Source organism: Zonotrichia leucophrys, chromosome 17, assembly GCF_028769735.1.
Source record: "Zonotrichia leucophrys gambelii isolate GWCS_2022_RI chromosome 17, RI_Zleu_2.0, whole genome shotgun sequence".
Classification (NCBI taxonomy): domain Eukaryota; kingdom Metazoa; phylum Chordata; class Aves; order Passeriformes; family Passerellidae; genus Zonotrichia; species Zonotrichia leucophrys.
In genome coordinates, this window is record NC_088186.1 from 4,516,611 (window position 1) to 4,536,742 (window position 20,132).

At 45.3% G+C, this 20,132-nt stretch overlaps 2 protein-coding genes across 8 annotated transcripts in view; both read right to left on the reverse strand.

The window, feature by feature from the left end:
* Nucleotides 1-40: 40 nt before the first annotated feature.
* Nucleotides 41-13,377, reverse strand: POMT1 (protein O-mannosyltransferase 1). 2 transcript variants are annotated; one of them, XM_064727881.1, is made up of 21 exons: nt 13,323-13,377; nt 12,558-12,676; nt 11,803-11,946; nt 11,061-11,167; nt 10,385-10,435; nt 9,898-10,044; nt 8,542-8,653; nt 8,007-8,072; nt 7,802-7,895; nt 7,229-7,384; nt 6,546-6,676; nt 6,227-6,322; nt 4,808-4,900; nt 3,725-3,821; nt 3,544-3,636; nt 2,931-3,051; nt 2,593-2,690; nt 1,969-2,082; nt 1,363-1,489; nt 1,105-1,282; nt 41-888 (listed from the first exon to the last, which is right to left on the reverse strand). In XM_064727881.1, exons 3-21 carry the CDS (start codon nt 11,922-11,924, stop codon nt 714-716), a joined length of 2,178 nt encoding a protein of 725 aa, XP_064583951.1. In that variant the 5' UTR covers nt 11,925-11,946; nt 12,558-12,676; nt 13,323-13,377; the 3' UTR covers nt 41-713. The 2 variants fall into 2 exon arrangements, with proteins under 2 accessions (XP_064583951.1, XP_064583952.1); XM_064727882.1 differs by lacking the exon at nt 13,323-13,377 and adding an exon at nt 13,067-13,287.
* Nucleotides 13,378-13,664: 287 nt separating this feature from the next.
* The window catches only part of PRRC2B (proline rich coiled-coil 2B), a 46,318-nt gene continuing 39,850 nt past the window's right edge, over nt 13,665-20,132 (reverse strand). For 5 of the 6 annotated variants that reach the window (XM_064727954.1, XM_064727955.1, XM_064727951.1 and 2 more), the window contains exons 30-32: nt 19,434-19,525; nt 18,790-18,910; nt 13,665-18,389 (exon numbers count right to left, since the gene is read on the reverse strand). In XM_064727954.1, the coding sequence (XP_064584024.1) occupies nt 18,249-18,389; nt 18,790-18,910; nt 19,434-19,525 (354 nt within the window). In that variant the 3' untranslated portion in view covers nt 13,665-18,248. The remainder of the gene's footprint in view (nt 18,390-18,789; nt 18,911-19,433; nt 19,526-20,132) is intronic. The other variant, XM_064727956.1, reaches the window with a different exon arrangement.

Consider the following 20,132-nt stretch of genomic DNA (forward strand, 5'->3'; position numbering starts at 1 on the left):
TTATGTCAGATGATTATAAATAGATAATAGTAACAAGTCATTAGTCTATGCAGAATGAACTATTTATAAATGTAGCTTAATGCTGTGTTTACATAAATAGAAATGATAGCAGAGCATTGGAAGTTGGGGGCAAATAATGCATTGTTGAGGAATAGAGTCATGGAATGATGCTGTAAGGCTGCAGGGCCAGTTACTGATTGTTAAAGATGAACAGGCTTTAGAGAGGGAAAACTGAGGTTTCAGGCATAACAAAGAAAACAGAAAAAAGTATCTGATGTATTAGAAAGAGTCCATTTATAATAAGCACATAATGGGATTGCAGACCACAGTGATAGGAAACACATGAAATGGCCCTAAGTGCAATGTATGCCAGAAGAAAGAAACCACCACAGTATTTCCAGGAAAGAGAAGAAATTCTTGCAGCTCTTCCCAGCAAAGGAGCTGGGATGCTGTTGACTGAAGTCAGCAACCTTCACACCCTGAAGGGGTAATGAGGGCTGAACATAACAAGGGCAGAAACTGGGAACTGTGCTCAGAACAGCTGTATTACTGCTGAGCCCTTTTCTGTAACAGCATTCCTTTATTTCCTCCTGTAATCATTAGATCAGGACTACTACCAAATACCTGAAGCGACTGTTAAGATTTCCATGATAGTAACAATAAATTCTTGGCTTTGCACAAGTGTTTCCCTTGCTGCAGCCAGGCTGGAGTGGTCACTGCTTTCTGATCAGGATGTTCCAGGTGTCCTTCCAGCGCAGGGCCCTGAGCTCCGCGGGCGCCAGCGCGGGCTGCCCGTAGGTCAGGGGGCTGAAGGTGCAGTACACAAAGTACACCCAGGAGAACCAGGCCACAACCAGGGCACTGAACATGCTCTTGAGCAGCACAGATCTGGGATCAGAGAGGGAAAGAGCACTCAGGTTACATCAAGGCTGGCCAAACACTTCATCTAAAAGATCTGTGCCTGGCTTCCCTAAAGGCAAATGACAGAGTTTGGCCACTGCTGGAAAAACCACTGCTGGAAAAATCACTGCTTTCCCTGCAGCAGCCCTGGAGATAGAGCTGTGCCAGTCCTGCTCAAGAGAACCATTCTGCTGAGCCAAATACCTGCAGAGATGATCACTGAGATGCTGCAGTACCACAGGAATCAGGAGAATCTGGAATGTGACAGCAGGCAGGTAGTGGTACAGGAAAAGTGTTTTCTCCATCAGGAAGAAAGGCAGGTAATTCACAGCCCAGCCTCCACCACAGATGCCTCCTGCTGCCATCCAGAGCTGCCAGGCATCTGCAGGAGACAGGAGATGGCACCTGAGAGCAGAGCAAGGCACAAGGCTCCACCTGGACACACACAGAGGGCAGCCAGACCTTCAGGGATGTCGTAGATCCTCCTCCTCCGCCGCAGCAAGTACCACAGGGACAGACACAGGTACAGCAGAGCAGCAGCATTAGCTGAAGCCCAGGTGGCAACATTCCCAAGGAGGTGGATCTGGGCCTGCAGGATAGATGAGAGTATGCCAGAAGCAGGAACATGCTGTGGTTCTTTTAGGTAAGTTTAAATATTACCTACACAAACTTGCTAAATTAAGCTCCAGAATGAGCCTGCCTAGTAACCTGGAACAAAGCTGGTTGATAAACTTTGCTGCTTTAGGACTCTTGTGTAATGGAAAGCATTTAAAGGATGCTATTGGAGATGAACTCATCTTCTAAATGAAATCAATAATGGAAACTATTAAACTGCAATTTACCTTTAGAAAAAAGGCACAAGCAAACATGATTTAATTAAAAGCAACTACTGTCAAACCTGTATCTCATGCTAAACAAATACCTCACCCCTCATGGAAAATATATTAATACAGGGAAAGTCCTTGGCTGGAAGCTGCAGCCCTGCTCTGACTCCTGCTCCTGGGGCTGACATCTGAGCTGTTCTGCTTTCTCAAAAGCTTCACAGCTACTTCTGCCTCTTGTACCTACCCCCGAGGTGGGGTGGAGCCAGTAGGCAATATTGGTGTCCATTGTGATCCAGTCCAGGGCAGAGGAGCTGTATTTATGTTCTGTGTCTTCATTTTTTAATGTCAGTATTTTCCACTAGAAAAAAAAAAAGGTAAGCAGAAGGCTTTCAGCATTGGAACAACAGGTGGGACAGCAGGCATGAGTGAACAGCTCCAGATGTAAGATGTTAAGTTCCTAAGCTGGGAGTGGAGAAATATTGTACATATCTCATATGGATACTGATCAATACAGTTGTTTTATTTTGTTATTAAATAATGCACTTTCCTTAATGGATTTTTACAAAGACAGTAAGGGGCATCAACACTACTCACTGCATGTACCACCCAGTTCAGTTTCAGGCAGCTTCTGGGTGCCCAACCAATTTTCCTCCCCCTTTTTTGTTACACAATCACTTGGGTATTCATTACTGGACAGCCCAGGTCTTTAATGCCCTTATAAGTGCATTCAGAAACATTTTTTTACAGTGAGGAAGCCAAACTATCAGCAAGGATTAAACAATGAATTCTCAAGCTCAGAGTCTGCAGAAATGCTGAGGTTCCTGCTCTGCAGCAGAAGGAAAAATGAAGGGGATAACAAGACACTCACCTGCAATTCTGTGAACTTTGCCATGAAGCTGAGGTTTTTACTGATGTCCATCTGTGTGGGGGAGTGGAGCTCCACTTCCCTCTCTTTTTGCTCTTGGCCTGGAAGAAAACAGCAAAGCTCAGAAATAACCACAGAACAGGCAGAAAGGGGAGGGAGCACAGAGGCTCCTCAGTCTCCCAGGAGCCCTTGTCCAATACATCACCCAACTGCAACAGCACTTGAAGGGACTTTGTAAGGATTCTGACACCAGGGTAGAATGAACACACTGAACACACACACAGTACCACCTTCCCACACCCTGAAGTGAAACCTGCTGCAGGAACATGGCTGAGACCTACTTTTGCCATATCTGTGCTCTTCCACATTCCACAGCATGCTCTGGTGGTAGCCTTTGGACAGCTTCTCTCCCACCACCTCCAGCTGCCGGTATCCCCACTCAGGCAGAGATGCTCCACTCAGCTAAAAGAGAAAGACAACAGTGAACTTGTAAACTGAAAGTTCTACCAATCTGAACTGCAGGATGGAAGAAATTCTGCCAGGGCACTGGATGACAGTGAGGGACTGCCAGAAAATGTGTGAAGAGTCACCACACAAAATAATGTCTCAATAAATGCTACAGCCATAAAATCAGTGATTCTGGCAAACTTTGTGAAGAAAAAGATCCTTAATTATTCCAGCTGCTCTCACAGGCACACAGACTCAGCATCAGTTTGTAAGCCCCAGCTGTGTAGAGTGGTCACAGCCTCTTGAGAAGCAGGACAGCTTTGATACTGAGAGGGATGGAGTACCAATGTGACAGCACAAAACATGCTCTTTTGTCACACTGAGCAATTATTTCCTTTTTAATTTACTTATTCATTACAGTGGTGTAGCTATTTTGGAGCAGAATTTTTGAGATTACAAGAAGTGCATGAAGTAAAAGCTACAGGCAAATAAACATAAGCCACTTGCCTTTAGCACTGCAGAGGTGTTCACGTGAACAAACCTCACTTCTGACAGAATTGTCTTCCACACGTCCGTGTCAGACTCACGATTTACAATTTCCTACAACAGAAAGATGATTTTGATCCACGTTGTCTCAGCTGTTTCTGCTGGAGCATGATCAGCTCCTCCCCTCCCTCTGACCACTCACCACTCTCCAGAGGTTCTGTGCTGGCATGGAGATGTTATAATCAATATAGCAGGAAACTTCTTGGGAGTGGGGGCTAAGAGGAGCAGCAACATCATGCCTAGAAGACAAATAAAGGAAGGTCGTCCACCACCATTTCCCAAATACATTTAAAAAGCAAACCCATATGGAATTGGCTTAGACTGGATTCAGTAATAAAGCAAAAAGTAACTCATTTATTGGGATAGCACTGTTTACTCTGAGAGAGAGCATTCCCCACAAGCAAGAGCTGCCAGGAACAGGCTCAGAGGAAGCCAATGCAGATGCCTGTGATGCCAGGCTGAAGAACAAGCACTGATTGTGACAAACAGAGACGCTGTTCACTGGGGTTTCCAATAATGAACAAATTAGATTTGGAAGGGACACAGCAAAAACCCAAGCTCAGAACAAGCCCCTTCCTAATCTGAGTGATATTCAAGTACACACAGATGCCCTTTGGGAAGCACTCAGGAGGCAACTTCATACTGCAGGCTTTCAAAACAGGAAGGAATCTCTGGCAATGAGCCACAGCACACCAGGTTCTCCAGCACATCCTCCCAACACATCCTTCAGGTAGGAGCATGCCATCAAAGTCAGTGCACTTGGATTTGGGTTAAGTCACACAAAATACTGAATTCCTGCACCTGTCCAGAGTGGGGGCAATGAAAGGGTGAGGATGAAGACTGACAGAGGGGACTCTGTATTTAGGAATCTGCAGAACTACCATGAAATGTGAACAACTGTGAAATCCTCTAAAGGCCACTAGTAGGGAAGAACAGAAGCAGTAAGCAACTATTAAGAAGTTTGTGATTAGGATCAAATCCCACTGCCAAGTCAATCAGAAAAAATAAATAAGCACACAGCATCCTTGCTCTGGGCCACAGGGATGGCATATGGCACTAACCACATGAGGTCCCTCCAAGGCTCACCGGTGTAAAACTCCAAAATAACAGGCAGTTTATGGCATATCTGAATGCAAGGTCACTGAGTGGTTACTCTGAGAGCCAAGGCAGCAGAATGAGGCAGCAGGCTTGGCAGGGCAGAGCAGAGCAGGAGGAAAGGACTCACGTGTTGAGGTAGCGAGTTGTGATGCCATGGACCAGCTGCACGATGTGCCCGTGCCTGACGGGCCGGGGGGGGTTACTCACCACCAGCTGCTGCCTGGGGGAGACACCCAACAGCAAATGGTTAAACTGGAAATGGTTCAATTATAAACATCTTTATATAGACCACAACCTTGTCATGACCAAGTTGTTAGGTCAAGAAGCTGCAGGTGGGGATAGAAATTTGGGTAAGAAAATGAGAAATTAAAGCAATATATAGGTCATACCAGAATGGAAGCAAAGCTCATCAAGGGAAAGGTGAGTTAAGGGCAGAATGAGTCAGAGGATCAGTAATGGGATACTGCCACTCCAGGCATTAGGTCAGTGCTCTGAATCCAGGTCAGTCAGGAGTGAATTAAGGTTATTACTGTCACACAGCTGTTTGGTGGCTGGTGTGAATCACTGAGTGCTTCACTGAGCCTGATGGGTGCTGCACAACAGCAGGTGTCACTTTGGCACAATTATAGGAGAGATCAATGGCTTTTACACCATATAAACTCTCACCTGGCCTCTGGACAGGGCCAAGGCAAGGGGGAGCTGCAATTCACTGAACTGCTGCCTGTGTTTTACTGTTCCATAGAAGAACTTCACATCCTCCAATGCTCATAGGAGTCCTCTGAGTTTGAAGAATTTTAAGAATATGTTTGGGGTGTGTGGTTCTGTTTGAGTCCCTGCTTGAAAGGTTTGCACTATGGACAAACTTTCCCAATGTGGATATGACTTCTGATGGCACACAGTCCTTCTGATAGGACTCCTTCTACAGTTCTCAGAACAATATAAGAAACCAACAAAGCAACTTTTTTGATCAGTATGGAATTATGTCACTCAAAGGCTTTTATTGACAAAACAAGGACAGAGAGTCCTGCTCTGCACTGACAGTGACAATGGCAAAACACTTCAGCACAAACCAGCCCTGGGTACAGGCACCACTTGGAATCCTTCCCTATGTGGCAGATCTTACAGCTCATTCCACACTTCTAATACAAAGAACTACTCAAAAGTGTTTTCTACTCTTTTCTGAGACTTATTCAAGTTTGATAAAACTCATCAAGACACTCTAACACCATGGCTCACACTTCAAAAAGCAGAGCTTCCCTTTCATGCAAAACACCTGAAGAATCTCCAGTGGTCCTGTGAGTCTTTCAAGTTCCACTTGTGCACAGCACAGCCCATGTTCTGGCAGGAGCAGTTCAGACAGGATTTTAGAGTCCTTAGTGATGCTTTTACCACATTGAGAAGGATTGTGCAAAGAGCTGCAATCACTTGCTCAGATCACACCAGGCTTCTGCACCCATAAGCAGAGAAGAGTTATGTCCAATCCAATCCAAGCCCTGCTTGGGTTCTGGAAGCATACAGGTTGAATTTAAATCTCTTGCATACTCACATTCCAGGATCTTTGACAATCCACCAGTTGTTCACATCCTTGAAGGGATAGCAGGTCACCTGCTGCTGATGGGAACTCCCTCTGCCATTCTCATACCTGCACAGGGAGTAACAAAACCCCCCCAGAGGTGTAAAGGCACAGCCCTGTGCTATCAGTGCCAGCAGCACAAACCAGCACCACATCACTGATCATCCCTACAGAGCACAGGAACTCTGAAGGATCAATGAAAACACTGCCAGCACCCAAACTGCTACAGCTGGACTGGCAGGTGAAGCAGCAGAGCTGACCCTCCCCACAGAGACCCAGGCAGACTCCTCACCTGATGGGGTAAGTGTTGGTGTGGGAGTGCAGCCAGCACTGCATGGGCTTGCCCAGCACGTTCCTCAGGGTGATCTGGGAGCCGTAGGCCACCTCTAAGGGCTGACCCTGGGTGATTCGAGCCAGCCCACCCTGAGAAGGGCAAGGACAGGGGAAATGCAAAGGAGAAAAAACCCAGAGACAGTTTAAATTCCATTGAGTCACATCCCAGTTCAACACAGCAGTATTTTCACATAGCGCCTTCTCATTTGATTTTATCTACTAAAATCAAGTCTTGCAGCACTATACTCAATAGATATTAAATACACCAACACCTAAAAAACTACAAGGTCTCAGGAAATATCCCCAAAGCCATGTTCTAAAAGACATACTCCTATAGTATGCCATGTCACCATGTGAGAGTTCAGTACTGTATCTACTTCTGTGGAGTTTCCTGCAGGAAGGGACAAACCTTCAGCAGAAGAGTGAATATATTTTTCTTGCTTTACTGGGAAAAGATTTTCATCTGTTATTAGGATTTCAGTCATTATTGTTTCACCCTAAAGCAGTACTACAGCAGCAAAATAGTTAAATGACATAAAAGGGGCAAAATATGCAGGATCAAAGGAACAGGATTAAACTAATAGTGAACATTCTCCCCTCTTGCCTCTAATAAATCAGTTCCAAGACCACATTTTCCTTTACCTCTAGGCTGGCTTGGAAAGCACTTGTCATGATCTGGTCGTGAGGCCCAGAGCGATAGAGCAAAGCCAAGTGAACGTAGAAGAAGGAGAGGTAGAGCCCCATGGGGATGATGATGAGGGCCAGAGCCCGGGCTAGAAAATGGCACAGCAAGGAAACCTGGAAAAACAGAGAAAGCTCACTTGTTTAATGCTCTAGATATAAAAAATTCCAGAGCACTTAACTTTATTTGTTTGTCTTTTCTAAGTTTTCCCCACTGCTCTCATTCAGCTGTGACTTTGTGGACAAGGATTTGAAGTGGAGCTGGCAGGAGTGTGTGAGACAAGTGCATGTTCTGAGTCACACATCACCAAGACATGGAAAACAGCAGAAAAGACACTCACACACACATATTTTTGTTAAACTTAATTCCATCTTCCCCAGCAACTGAGCTGGGAACTGTGCTATGACAGGAGGATTTCCAGACAAGGAATTTTAGACAAAAGCCAGCTACAGACTGCACTGTTATCTGTGGGCTTCAAAGGCTCCTGCAATGAAAAGTGACAAATAATATATTTTGCATGCTGTGCTACGTACATTTGACAAGTTCTGGTCTCCTATCATGTGCCAGAAGTGGAGTCCTGCAGTGGCCAAGAGCAGCATATAGGTAAACAGGCCCATATATTTCACTCTGAAAGTGCATAAAAAATGAACATGGTTAAAAAAACACACAATTACCTAAATATTCTAACATTCTCTTCAACAGCAGGCATTAAAGTCCAGGTAAGACACCATCACTTACCCAACTGCACAAGAACAGGCTACTCCAGTCAGCAGGAGCCAAAACCACCAGCTTCCAGAGAAGGAACTTAAAGATAAATGTATTAAATCACTTGCTAGGGTCAATTTAACAATAATTTTACTTTATTAAGGATTACTTCATCCTCTGCAAGGATCAGAGAACAAAAGAGACAAATATTTCTAAATTCAGTGCCTGTAAACAGTTACAAAGGAGAATTAAGTGACCTGTTATCATCAGTGTTTCTATGCACAGAAGGAAACCTTCCAGTAAAAAATCTGGGTAGGCAAAGAAATGCTCCCAAGAGATTTGATTTCTATTTTAAAATTAAAAAAGACAACCCTACAAACAGTAAAAGCAGTCTTTAACACTGCTCAGGAGAAAAATTCTGAGGCAGCCATATGAGAGGGTGAAGCATTGGATTTTACAGACAGGTGAAGTGAGTTTCAGAATGGTTAAGAGGCATAGAAAAACCACAGTTTGTGACAAAAAAAGTCACAATGAGAATATCTCCTTGTGGGAGACAATCCAGCTTTACCTGTGCTTTTGCAAATTGTAGAACTTCAGGTAGGACAAAACTGCAAGCAGGATAAAAAAAATCAATATTGATTCCAGAAGCATGAACCTTGATTGAGTGATCAGAGAGTTTTCTGTTGGAAAAGAGAGACAGACACAAAAATAGATAAACTTGTGTATAGGCAAGTGCCACCTCAGACAATCACACTGTTATCCAACAAAAGGACCTTCCTTTTGAGGGACACACAGCTCCTGCTGGCTGTAATGGGCAAGTGCTGGGTTTAGAGGGACAAAAACTTTCCAGCAGGAGCAAATTACATGGACATAACTGCTTCCAAGACAAAGAGGTGGGCAAGCAGTGAAGTCTATCAGCAGATAAAGCTGCTGCACTTCCTACAAAGCAAAGAAAATCAGTGCTGGGAAATCCAGAGGTGCTTCTCAAAGCAGAGTCCAAGCACAGCAAGCAATGAGCACCACAACAGATCTGCAGGAAGGAGCTGCAATGAGCCAGAATCAGAAGCTGGTGGCTAGGAGAGGTTTCTCTTATCAGGCTGCTAAAGAGCTGCTGAGAGGCTCTTTCCCTTTGAGGCAGCTGCCAGCAGCCCCTCAGAGAAAACAAAACCAGCTAGTTGTACACACCAGAACAGTGTCAAACCACAGTGCTAAGGACACAGGCTGGTTTGCTGCAGTTTGGATTTGAAGAAATCTGATGAGCTCTGACTGCAAGTTGAGTTGTCCTGCTGTTAAATGCCAGAATGTTGTAACTCACTCTGTAAACCTCTGAGGAAGGGAGTTCAGGCCCCCTTGAATACAAGAAATGTGGTTTCCTGTGAGGCTGCTAAGGCTGCCTGCTTTGGTTAATACTGAAAATAACTTTTATAAAGCCCAGAAGGGCAGCCTGCTGCAGGGCTGTGAGGATGGAGGAGACCAGGGAGGCTCAGCACAGACTGGCACAGGCCAGGGCTGATCTGTTGCTCATATTTCCTGGGGAGATGCTACTCCACCCTATTACTTTGGTTTTTAAAAATTTTCTAAGTTTCCTTATGTTGACATTCTTGTAGTGAACTTTCTCACACACTTTCTGTAAATTACTCATTGTTTTGCATTCCTTTATGGAAGAGGAAAGAGTTGATAGACTGTTAGTTTGTCCAGTGTCACTGGAGAGGTGTCACTGTCACCCTCCAATCCACTGTCACTTTTAGAAAACTATAAATGCTAGAGTCAGAAAATAAACTTCTCTTTTTTCTTCACCTTGAGAACAGCAGTGTGAGCTTGTGTTCTTTTGTGTCCTACAGTGACATAACCCTAAACATTCCTAAGGGGAAAAGGAACTCTTCTCCCCATGTATGAAGAACAGGGCTCAGTTGAACAATCTCACCCAAGAGAATCAGAAGAGCAGCTCCAAGTGCAGCACAGTGGGAGAAATGCAGTTCAGCCAAAATCTGGTAGGCCAAAGGCACACAGAGAGCACCAGCCAGGGCTGGCAGGAGTCGCAGGGACCACACAGGAACATTGATGCTGTACTCTGAAACAGAACACAGGAACCAGTGATCCACCAGGCTGGAGACACAACTGCAGACAGGACAGACCAACACAGAATTTCTTGACTGTTAGAGGAATTAACTCCTACTTGCACTGATTTATCCATCTTTATTGCTTAAATGTTTTAGCTGATTTAGAAAGCCTGTGCTATGAATTAATAATGTTTTAAACTTGTTCTAGAGACCTGAAGAAGACTTGTTTAAAATGAGAAGTGAAGGTGGTGGAAAAGTGTTATTTCTACTAGACAGGCAAAAGGAATCTGTCAGTTGCTGAAATTCTGCTTCTTTTCTCTAAAGAATGAGACAGTTAAAAACAACTCTTACCAGCTCCAATCCTGTTCCATAGGAAGTTTCCATCAAATCCTCCTAAGTAACCTACAACATAAACAAGAGAATCTCCAGTCTCAAAGCACATATAAAACCTGGTGCTAAATTGGGAACCATTTCCCAAACACACAGCTTCTCCTTGCATGAAGGCCCTCTTTCCCAAAAGGGTCCTCTTTGATACTGCTCTGTCTGCAGCAATACTTGAGAATGTGCAGAGGCACAAAGACTATAAATTGGGAACAAGGGATTCTCAGTGACAAAGTCAGATGTATATTTAATCCCTCCCTCCCATACAGACACTTTGATGTTGTACAGAAAGGAACTGAGGCTATTTCTTGCACTAGCAGTTCTCATCTTACTTTTCTCTTTATCCAAAGGATTGGATTCTGGTCACTGTACAAAGGATTGGATAAAGAGAGGTGATGGAAAAAATCCAAGAGAGAGGATTGGATAAAATGAGGTGATGGATACATGGCTTCATCATCCCCCCCTTTACTCATGCAACAGCTCCTTAACAATCCTAAATAAAGGAAAACTCAATTCTCTCTGCATCAGGCTCTCATGGGCCTTGTGCTTTCTCCTCATAAGTGGATTTAATGATTCATTTCTAACCAGCACCTCTCTTTTCCACAGCAACAAGCAACAGGCACTCCCCAGTTCCAGGAGACCTTACCTCCCAAGGCCAGCAGCATGTGGCCAAAGGGTGGGCCACTGTCATCCACAAAGAAGATCCTCTTCATGTAGAGGGAAACAAACTGGCCGTAATAAACTTCATCGAAACTGAAACACCAGAGGCAGAAAAGTGTCAAATCTAACAGCAATGATCCTGCAGGGATACTCAGAAAGCAAACACCAATTTGTTGGTAGAGAGCTAAGAATGCAAGGAAGCACTGAGGCTTTCCTCAGGGATTTTAATTAGGGAAAGATTATCACTGTATTGGCATTGTTCAGCCTGGGAAAGAGAAGGCCTAATTGTGGCTTTGTGGTGCCTGAAGGGAGCCTACAGGAAACATGGGCTGAGACTGTAAGAGCCTGGATGGCAGGACAAGGGGGAATGGCTTCACTCTGACAGAGAGTGGGTTGAGATGAATTTTAGGAAAGAATTCTTCCCTGTGAGGGTGGGCAGGCCCTGGCACAGGGTGCCCAGAGAAATTGTGGATGCCCCTGCATCCCTGTGTCCAGGGCCAGGCTGGAGCACCTGGGATAGTGGAAGGTGTCCCTGTCCACAGCAGGGGGCAGAATAAGATGAGCTTTAAGGATCCCTTCCAACCCAAACCAGTCTGGGATTTTGTGATTCTGTGATTTACAGAGGCTGACATCAGTCAGGCTGTGCTCTTCTGCTCCTGCATTCTTGCTCACAAATGTCTGAAAAACAAGTCTGTGTCATTCAGGAATAAAAGAAACTCATTACTCACACCACAGCCCGTGGATAGCAAAGCCCCCAGAGACGACTCATTAATCCCATCACAGTCAGTGCCACAAGGCTCACGTTGATCTTTGCAGTGACCACAACTGGCTCCTTCAGAAACCCCAGCATCCTGTCAGAGGCTTGTCTGAACCTTGGAGAGCAGAGGAGAACAGCAGTCACCCTTTGGCTCACAGAAAACATCGAGCCTGATTTCTGCTACAAGCAGCTCATGGTAATTAAATTCCCCAAATTCTCTTGCTTTTCATGTTTTTGTGTTTCTATTCTACCTACAGGACTAGTTGTAAAAATAAAGTTACTGAACTGACACACTTTTCCTCTGCCCTGCTTCTGCCTGCAGTAGTAAGCTAGAAACCTTGTTTATTCTTACACTGGCTCTGCAGAAACACAGCAGCTTCATTCTCCAGCCTGTATTCTGCTTTGAGCAAAGAAAACCTCACAGCCCAAATTCTGATGCTATTGATGGACAACCCATGTGCTCAGGCACCAGATGACCTCACTAACTAACTGAGCTATTTAGAGACCAGGTAGCTTTAAAAAATCTCAAATAAGTTACTTCCTTACAAATGGAGGTATTTTTTTGGCAGTAGGGAAATGGAGGTATTTGTTTGGGAGGGGCAAATCCCCCAAACGCCCTCTGCATTAGAAAGCTGGTTACTGGAGCACAGGTACAGGTGCTGTTTAAGCAGAAGTGCTAAAAGCTAGGTCAGAAAATAGCAGAGAATCCGTGCCGTGCCTCCTCACCTCAACACAACGGAAAGTTACCAGAACAAATCCATCAGCGTGGCTTTGATCCGGGGAGAACAAAGCGAGATGTGAGCACATCACCAGCATCCAGAGCCACTGGCCTGGTTTCTCTGTGCCTACAAAACACAAGCGCTGTGTGGAGCTGAGGTTTGCAGGAGCCCCTGGCAGAGCTGTGCCCCCACCCGGGTCTGTCACCCCCTGGCAGGCCCTGCGAGCCCGGGAGCTCCTGGTGGAGGCCCTGCGGTACAGCGGGGCCCAGGGCAGGTGAGCAGCACCACCTCGGGCTCCTCGGGGTACACTCAAACCTCCGCACCCCTCATGAAGGGGGAGCAGGGCCAGCACCCCCACCCCGCCCTGTGCCCCCATTAGGCTCTTGGGTGGCATCTCTGATCCCTCAGGTGACCCTCAGAGGGTTACCGAGCCCCACCACCCCCCCTGGATCCTCCCTTAGGTGTTTTTGGGGGCAGAGGAGCACCAACCCCAGCCCCCCCCAGAGCCTCGCCCACCCCCCTGAGATCTATGGGGTGAAGGGGGCGAGTGAACAGCGGGACCAGCATCGCGACCGGGAGCACGCCCGGGAGCAGCACTAGGACCGGAATTTGGATCGGGACTAGGACTGGGACCGTGAGTAGGATGAGGATTAAGACCGGGACCAAGCCCAGAACCGAGATTGGGATCAGAACCGGGACCCCCGGCCCCTCACGGCCCCACACGGCGCCGGGGGCGTGGCCTTCCCGCGCGCCGCGCTCCACCCGCCCCTACCTGCCGATACCGGATGTGACGTCAGACGCACGCGTCCGCACGGGCGGAACCAGGAAGTGTTGCCATGGCAACGCCGCATCTGGTAGCAGGCCCGGCCTCCCAGACATGGCGGCTGTGAGGGACCCGCCAGCATCACGGTCATAATCACCGACCCGGCCGCTGGGGCTTGTGTGCTGTCTGTTTAGCTTGTTTCTTTTTTATTGGGTTTGTTTTTTGTTGGTTTTTTTAAAATTTTTTTTGGGGTAGGGGGTGTTTTGTTTGTGTTTTGTTGGGTTTTTTGTTCGTTTTGGATTTGTTTTCCTTTTATTATTAACTAAAAGAACCAGACAAGGGACTGGGGAATTTGAGAAAAGCATAATCTGCTTTATTTTTTTAATTTTTTTTTTTATTTAAATAAGGAGAATTCTTTCATATGGAAAGAGCTAATACAATCACATATTTGAAAGGAGAAACAATAGGTACTGAAACGAGGAGAAGGGCAATAAAGAGTGTGCCGCAACTGGCCTGGTGATTCCGTGATTCGAATTCCGGTCAGAGTTAAAGTTTCCAAAAAATATAAACAGGTTGCACGTTACACAATTATCCATCGTCTGCCCTTTCAAATATCTGGTCTACATGAAAAGACAAAGAGAGGAAAGGCCAAAAAAAATTTACTATACAGGTCATGAAGTTAAAAGCTTTAAGGAGGACAGTATCCCCTTGAGAAACAACAAATGCAATTCCTACAGAACCAGAGGGAGGATCCAGCTAAGGACAATGCCTAAGACATGCTAAGGGGTGAGCGCCTCACTGCTGCAGCTGTGATTCCTGGGGACAGTCAAGGACATCTGGAGCAGCCAGAACAAGCCACTAAACCCAAGGGAGTGTCTATGGCCACTGGAAAACCTGGTGGTCTTTGGATTCAAATAAACAACAAAAATAGCTGGACTCTACTGTCTCTTTTTTCAGCAAAATGCAACTTTTCTGTCCATGTGCCACAACTAAGCACGCTGGTGGCTGTTGTAAATTAAATTTTATTCACAAATGCAACTTTCTTATGAAGAAACTGGGTTGCTGAATAAAAAATAACCAGTGCTACAAGGAATTAACCTGTGCTTAACCAGCCTGGAGCAAAAGGGAGGGTTAAGAAAATGCAACAGAAGGAGGTCCTGGCATGCAGGGGTGCTGGCTGCAACGTGACTGGTGTAGCCAAGAGGTGAGAGACAGCAAAAACACTCAGCTCATTTGGAATGCCTATCTCTAAATACACAGGAAGCACAGGGCAGCTTGTGGCTTTGCAGCATTCCTGCCAGGAAGGTGGGGATGGAGTGAGTGGCTCTGTGTGAACACCACACACGGGAGTGCAAGGGGCAGCAAACACATCCAGAGCAGCTGGCACAGCCAGGAGCAAGCTATGGCACATCAACAGCAAGACCTGTGCCACTGGTGACTGTGCTGCTTGTCTTTTAAAATATGCTGGAGTGCCTTTTTATTCCTTTTTTTTTTAATTTCCAGACTTGAACGTTGATTTGTTTTTAAATGAAGAGCTACAGCAGAAGGGGTGAGGGCAGCAGCACTGACTGGGGCTGCTGGCCATGGCAGGGAATCACACAGGAGCTGCAGACCCTCTGCCGAACAAGAGCAGCACTCAGGCTCTCAACATTCCTGCTGCAAAGATGGGCTCCACCTTTCCCTCCCACTGCACCCTGCACCTTTCCCAGCAGAAGATTTGGTAGCTGACTTCCAGTCAAAGCAAAAGCAACTCACAAAGGAATAAATCAGCAATAAATCAACCCTTTAACAGAGCAGACAGCAAGCAGAAGGACCTTCTGTAACTGTACTGATCCATTCTGTGCATCTCCATCCTCCTCTCCACACTGGATTTTTATCACCATTCCAGCTCCCTTGGCTTTTCTGTTCCTTTGAGGATCAGAGGCTTTTCCTTTTGAACTTCCAGAGCACCACAAACTGCACTAACCTTGGACTAGCTTTAAACAAACAAACAAACAAACAAACAAGCAAAAATATATGCCAGAGAAGGATATTGCACTGTAGAAATTTGGGCTCTAAAACTGCTTTCCATCACACAAAACTCCACTAAGTGAGAGAGAGTCTTGCCAACTGCAGCTGACAGTCACGCAAAGTTGAGAAATGGAATGAAGCTCACATGCATTTCTTGGCCTTTCCTGCACAGAATAATTCAGACATAATATATAAATAGAGCAGTGAAACAATTACTTTTTCACCTAGACCTACAACATCAAATACGTATAAATAAATTCTAGTGTTTTATTCTGTTGGGGGAAGGAATGGAGGGATTAAAAGAGAAACAAGGGTGACCTTTTTCAACAGGAAGTTTTGTAGTTCTGATGGCATGTACACCAGAGGGACTGCAGTAACTTGGATCTTGCAATAACCCAGTTTCTCCAACACGTTTGACCATTTTGAAGTCACACAGGTGGGAGGAAGGAGGTTAGTGTCTTTGTAAAGCTGAAGTAGTGTGTCTAGAGTAGGGAAGAGATGAGAAGGGCTCAGGTAAGTCTCTTTAGCCATTTGTTAGATTCTGGGCTTGTATTAGCTAGGGCCAGCTGGGCAGAAGGATAATAAAAAAAAAAAATCCCAAACAGACAATTCTGCTGTTAATGGTATTTCAAGGGAGAAAATAGAAACAAGGGTGGGATGACTTACTGGAGGTGCAATCTTTGGAAAACACTGGGAGCAGGACTAGCAGATGAGGATGCAGATCTGGGAGATGTCTGAAGGTTGGGGAAATATTTGTCACTAAATCTCAAACCCTGTACTTTAAGGAGGATGCTAGAGAGATGCTGGCACACTCTGCTCTGAAATTAAAATCCATAAAACCTAAGGAAAAAAGAGCTCTTATTTTTTCTTAAAGTACCATCCTATCCCTTTCCCTTCGGGTTCTCTGCCATGTTCCATGGGGACACCTATGGAGAGGGGACATTACTATGCCTAAGTTAGTTTAGGTTTCTAAGCTCTTTAAAGCTACTGTATAAAAATCATATTTATGCCTAGCTTAAAACTTCAAATGCATCCTTACAAAGTTACAAAGGATCTTTTTCCAGAAAGGGCAGAGGGAGGGGGGGGAAAAAGCAAACAAAAAAACCAAAAACACCTTTCAGATCCCTTCCCCAATACATTCTTTGTTCAAAATATCTTCTTTGGAACCACCACCAAATGACTTTCTGCCACCCAGCAGAGGCTGATGCACAGCCTGTGAGCAAGCCACCATCTCCAAAAACGGTTCTGTCCCTCACTTCAGAGTGACCAGCCTACTTTACATTTTGAAAGAGCTAAACAACACAAACCAAATTTTCTGAAAGTAGTTTTTACTTTAGACTACCATCAGGTGAAAGACTCCAAGTCCTTTCAGGAACTTTTAGGTCCATCCTAAAAAAAATCTACGTACACACACGCACACACACACACGCACACTCACATAAACCAAAACCAAACAGCCAAAGAAATAAAACCCAACCTCTCCCACTGGGATCTTCCTTGTGTAGATCATCAAATACTGGAGAGGAGTGGTGAGGTGATGCTGTACACACACTATATGCAACTGCATCAGAGTAAAGAACCCTTTGCTGTTCACCTGGGGAAGGAGAGGAGAAGGATTTTTCCAATCTGCCTCTGGAACCATGAGCTTCCAACCCAAACCAGGAGGTTCCAAGTGTGCCTTGCAGAGGGGCTTCCTTAGCAACGCATCTCTATGCAAATTTTACAAAAGGCCATGGAATAGAGGAATAGAAAGCAAGACTCAGGGAAAAGAGCAAAGCTTAGGAGAGCAGCCCCGAGGGTGAACACAATATAGGACAAGTCTCAGGAGACACGAAGAATTCGAGCAGCCAAGGCAGGGAGCATGAGAGAGCATCACAACTACAAAAAGTAGTCCATACAGACCCGTTGGCTCTAGCCAACTCTTCTGACCCATGTGCTGTGAGAATTTTTTTCTTCCCAACAAACGTTACACTTTGTAAATCTATGATTTACGTTTTGGCGAGTGTTTTGCAGTCACTAAAAAAAATCCCAAACGCACAAAAAGGAAAAATTAAACACCTAGATCTGTATGAGCTTGCAACAGAAATCTGGTGGTTTCAGTTTTTTTCCTTAAAATGAAAATGCTAAATTTTGTTGTGCACAAAGCACCCCAAAGCTGTGTTGAAGTGGTGCAAGTTTCAGGATTTATGCACTGATGTACTACATATCTTTAGTACACATTTCCTCCTACTGCAAGCACTGCCTCTAGCTTAAAACAAAAATACTGAAAAATAAACAGATGTCTTATCTGTCCTGTTTTTTTTTAATCAAATAGTCTGAAAGGCTAAATCATCTGGGGAAATACACCCAAACAAACTCGAACTCTCAACATAGCACAGAACCATATACAAAACTAAGCAGAGTTTTGTCAGAACACCATTTTAGCTGAAGGGAATTCTTTTCTGAAAGGAATGAGGAAAGCAGAAAGAAGGGGGGAATGAGAGAACATATAAAAGTTCTGCTATAAACAAAGATACAGCTTTTTTGTAAAAACCTCAGCTGCCTTTAAAATGAAAAACCTCAAACTAAACCCCTCTCCCCCAGTTGCCACTCTGCTGAGACAGAAGTAGGGAAGGAGAAGGACGGGCTTTGCCAAGTGAGCAATCACAGCTACCTGTGGATGGGGCACAGGGAGGGGGAAAAATAAAAAAAAAAATGGCTAAAGCCACTTAAAAGTCACATGATTGGTTTGTTTTAAAGCAAGCAGGTCAATGTCATATCCACTGTTTCAAACTGCTTTGTTGGGAGAGGGGCTTGAATGATGTTGCTGTAGTCAGTCAGTGTGGGGTGGGGATAGATCTGGTGAGATTTTCAGGAGATCCAGTGGGGTCCAGTCTAAGCTGTGGTGCCTCTCAGGCAGCAGGACCAGGCAGGCATCAGGTGCTCCTAGGCCTTGCTCTCCTCCACTTTGACTGCCTGAGGTTTGATCGCTCCTGTGCGCACTGGCTTCATCTGGTTTGTGGAGGCTGTTTCCTGCAGCTTCACTGCTCCCAGACTGGCTTTGTTATCATCCACCCGCTGCTTTGCCTTGTGACACAAAAACCAAAGCATTAGCTAGGACAGACACCTCTGGGTAGGCAGAACAAGCAAACTGTGACCATCATTCATGCAGGACATTGAATTTGCTCCTGTAACACCTCATATTTAAGGATCTCAGTGTATCACAAGTTTGGCAATGCAAGTAACTTATAATAATTCCACAGCAGGACTTAGTAGAAATTAGTAGAAGTAATCTCACCTGACTTTCAAATCACACAGAATTACTCCTGGACTCAGTAAAACACCCACCTACCCAGGGGAAAACAAGCTCCCACATGGAGCTTCAGTTACACAGGCCTTTCTGCCTTTCCTCTGCAGCCCAAGGCACAAGCACAACAGTGTAGCAGAGAGGTACTTTTGGGCTGTACAAAGAACTCAGGTACACTACCTGCTGGACGTAGTGTCCTTGCACAGAGCCCATGCTCACTGCTGGTCCCGACGGCTTCCCGCTGGGGCTGGCAGAGCTAGGCCTGGAAATCGAAGAGTCGACAACATTCATGGAGTAAATTCTACAATGGAATGAGAGCCTTATTCATGTGTGAAAGAAAAAAAAAAAAGACAGCAAAGCAGCAATAGACAGGGCACAAGTCTGTGCTGTGCAGACCAGTGAGCTCCACAGTCCAAATGACAACACACGGGTCGGTTAGGAGAAAAACAATAAATTAGTCTTGCAAAAGCCTCGATGACCTGATGTGTCTAGACATGAGCACTCACATCTTCAGGACCAAAAACATTTATTCAATGATCCTCAGGTTTCCCATCTTCACAAGGAACAAAAGCACACACCAATTCCAACGTGTCTCTGAGATTCAGTGAACAAGTAACTTCATGCACTTCCCACAAAGCACCAGGTCAGGTACACACACTGGCCCACACCCAGGATGAAAGCCATGACCATGCATTTAGACACAAGTGCTTGGACTGAGGTGAGCACGTTCTAGGCATGAAAAGCGAGGTGATCTCGTGCAGGGATGATGGGTGCACCACGTTTCTCTCCCATTCTAAGGAGCCCGAGCTGTGTGGAGGTCTCACCTGTACGTGTGTGGGGACGGGACTGACCCTCCGGAGGACATGCTCTGTTTACCATCGGAGAAATGAAACCCTTTCATTTCCATCTGGGAGGACTACAGAGGAAAATGAGTGAGAGAGAGTATCATCTTTGCATTCACAAATCGCTCATTACTTCATATAAAAACTCAAGCCAAATGTTTGCCCTTCTCCCCATCATGCCCATTTAAAAGAAGAAATATTTTTCAGGTGAAGAAAGTGAGGCTTGTAAGTGAAATAGTTTGTTTGTATTTAAGCACCAAGCCAGCAGCACAAGCAAATACAGAACCTGGAAGTTAACTGCTGTGCTCTCTCTCCCCTATAGTAAGACAAACTTATGATATGAATCCATCAAACCAGACATGACATTAATATACCTACTCAAATGGACAAGCTTCACAACAGAGTGAAATATCTGGGCAGTAATCCAACTGTGTCTGGAGCTCACCACCCCTCAAGCACTCTGGGGAAACCTGTGTAAACATGTAATAAAACTGGAGACTCCAAACTGGATCAAGGCAGGATGTGGCTCCCTGGAAACAGAATGATGACCAGCAGCAAAAACCTGAAAACTGCTGGCTTGCACTTTGGAGATGAGGGGAAATGGGTTCCTTCATTTTAACAGCAATCCTTGGCTTGGATATTTAAGGATCCCAAACAAGCCATTCTCCCCTTTAAAAAGCA